Source organism: Notothenia rossii, assembly GCF_949606895.1.
Source record: "Notothenia rossii genome assembly, chromosome: 3".
NCBI lineage: Eukaryota > Metazoa > Chordata > Actinopteri > Perciformes > Nototheniidae > Notothenia > Notothenia rossii.
Genome location: NC_136901.1, coordinates 8,625,620 through 8,628,477, shown reverse-complemented (window position 1 = coordinate 8,628,477; position 2,858 = coordinate 8,625,620). Strand labels below are relative to the sequence as shown.

The 2,858-nt window shown below is 40.4% G+C and overlaps 1 protein-coding gene across 2 annotated transcripts; it reads right to left on the bottom strand.

Annotated features, from left to right (window-relative positions):
* Nucleotides 1–1,008: 1,008 nt before the first annotated feature.
* On the bottom strand, nucleotides 1,009–2,858 carry LOC307031622 (uncharacterized protein). Of its 2 annotated transcripts, none has more exons than XM_079668867.1 (4): nucleotides 2,759–2,858; nucleotides 2,316–2,369; nucleotides 1,333–1,455; nucleotides 1,009–1,237 (listed from the first exon to the last, which is right to left on the bottom strand). In XM_079668867.1, the coding sequence occupies exons 2-4, from the start codon at nucleotides 2,359–2,361 to the stop codon at nucleotides 1,137–1,139; spliced, it is 270 nt and encodes an 89-aa protein (XP_079524993.1). In that variant the 5' UTR covers nucleotides 2,362–2,369; nucleotides 2,759–2,858; the 3' UTR covers nucleotides 1,009–1,136. The 2 variants fall into 2 exon arrangements, with proteins under 2 accessions (XP_079524993.1, XP_079524992.1); XM_079668866.1 differs by having other exon boundaries at nucleotides 2,691–2,841.

Sequence of the window (2,858 nt, the reverse complement as noted above, 5' to 3'; positions counted from 1 at the left end):
CGGGCAAAGAAAGACAAAAAAGGTGATGAAATACTCTAAACCTAACAACCTAAATGTGTATCTCAACAGTTCAGACCTTGAACCTTAGGGGCTTTTCAACCCAGAAGTCCGAACCAAAGTTTTTTTGTTGATGCTACGTTGTATACATCTTTTTAATTCTGATTTCGCATATAGTTGAGCAAAATATGTGATAAGTATATAAGGAATCCAACTCTGCTGTGGGTTTCCCCTCTTGTGTTGCGCATTGCTTCTGTGGATGATGTGAGTGTGCGTGTCTTCCTCTCTGCTGGAGACCCAGTATACGGTGTGGGGTTCCCCAGGCTGCACATGGACAGCTACACGGTGTTTCCACAGCGCTCCAGGCACTTGTTAGACAAGGGAAGCCCCACTTAATGGGGTACACCTCGTAAAGAACCATGTTGGTCATCTCCCATGGTTTTACTGAGTGCGTGGTAAGAAGGAGGAAGTCCACATTCTCTCCATCAACACTCCTGATGGAAGCTTCTGTTAAATCACTGGATTATCTGTCATGGTTACTCAAGAACAAATAGCTTCTGGTTGTCTCGTCTGAGAATCATTGGTTGTTTCGCTCCAACAGCGGTGTACCTGTACATTATCAATGAAATCTCAGTCTACTCTTGTCTTATTTTATTGTTCAAAGATAGGAAAGGCCTGAAGTTGATACAAATGAATGTAAAAATCTACTGCAGCGTGCTCGCTAAGAATCCAAACCTGAGGAAATCCACACATCGCATGTGCAAAGTTATGGCGTTCCTCAGATTTGTGTTGAGAGGTCCTAATTTAGGGAGGTTTTCTATTGTTTACTCATGTATACAGTGTGCTGTGAGATACAGTATGGTGTATGGTGCAGGTAAGGCAGAACATAGTGTGTAGTTGTTTACGTTATTATTGATTAAGTCTGTTCTTTGGTAGATGCAGGACTCTCCATGCTCTGCTCTGCTTCCGTCTAGTGTCACTAAGCAGTTGTAACACACAAAAAGTACAATGTGATTTTTACAAATACCACTCATCTTTTTAATACCATTTAAAAATGCAAACAGACTGTGATGATGTGCATGGCAGCGGTGTAACAGTGATATGAAGCCAGCAGAGGAAGCTCTCAGACAGATCGGGGGTCAGTTACAGAGGTCGGTGCTGCAGCATATGGCGAACGCCCCGGGGGACGAGATCCAGCCCTGACACACCACCATGTTCATGCACTGACGGAAAGAAGCGCCTGGAATGATCAAACAAAAGGCATCAAGTAAAGTCCCTCAAAGAGTACAGTTCTTAGTAGATGTACTCAGTTACTTTACACCACGTCAGACTTACTGACAGCGCCGGTCAGAATGACGGCGCCGCAGGCGTTGTCCGCCCCTGAGCAGGTCTGGGTGCTGGTTGGGGTGCAGAGGTCACTCTCCTTTGAGTAGCAGAGGTTACACTTCAGGGCCTCGCCTGGAACAACACCCACATCCTGTTACTACCTGTACATCAGTGTGCCTAAGACTCACTTTGCTCCAATACAAAGTTCTATAGGATAAGAGATAGGACTTTATTTATCCTGAAGGAAATTCTTGTGTCAGAGTTGAACAAATATATGATAAACATAATAATAATAATAGTAACACTAATAATATAACTGTACGCTAACAATGCAGTAATTAAATAACAAACTACAAGAAACAAAGATGGACAAATAATCAATGTACTGCAGTGGCAGATAATTACAAATGTTACTATTGCACATATTCATGTTTTGTAGTGGAGATCAGTACAAAAGTAGCACATATTATACTATACAAAATATAGGAATCAAACTATATTTACCATGTATTATTGTCAGTATCTTTAGCTCTACGGCAGTGTTTCTCAAACTTTTTCATACCAAGGACCACTTAACCAATAAAAAAACACTCGCGGACCACCTAACTCCAAAAATATCAAAAAACACATTGTTTTTCTAAAACAGATTACAAATCGCCTGAAAATGTTACAAACAAGTGGCAACATGTGTGCTGCAGGTGTTGCGCTGGGCTATATCATGCAATTGAAAGTGAAACTTAACCTTGCTCCATTGCGGAGATATTCCCGCGAGAGTACGGAAAACTTAAATGTATTTATTTATTTCAAATGTGAAATTTTACCAATATATTCACGTACTACTAGGGGGCGCACACGGACCACCAGTGGTCCGCAGACCACTGAGAAGCACTGCTCATGGGTGATTCTAATTTCTAGGTGGGATTTGTTTTGCTGTTGTAATGCTTCTTATTGAGATTACTAAAGCACTTCATATTTAATTGAAACAAACAAACCTTGATATATGACCAGCAAGAGAATGGTGAATATTGCAGCCTTCATTTTCCAGTCTATAATCAAAATGCATCAAAATCACTTTGAGGAAAAACACTTTATGGATAATTGTGATCTTTTTACATCATAAAAACACAGATGTTTAGTTTTCAGAACTAACATTGTTGTCAGTAGAACGTAGATATATATCACAAAGCTCATGCACGAGTACTTTTAAGCATTTATTTATCTTTATCCAGCTGATATTTGGCGAGAGGAACACTCTGGACCGGTTACACATTAAAACAAAGACAACCATTCATGCTCATTTTAACACCTACGGACAATTGTAGAGACATTTTACGGATCAAACGGTTCACAACGTTGAAAAAAGTCACTGAAAATAGAAGAAAGCATTGAGTACGCAGATGAAACATCATGATGAGGTCCGGAGAGGGATGCATACCTGATACTTGTAGAAGTGTGTGATACCGTGTTCAGTAGAGAAGTGCTTGAACTAAACACTTTGTTCTTCTTTTATAGGAAGGAAGTTGTGCAATGAGCAC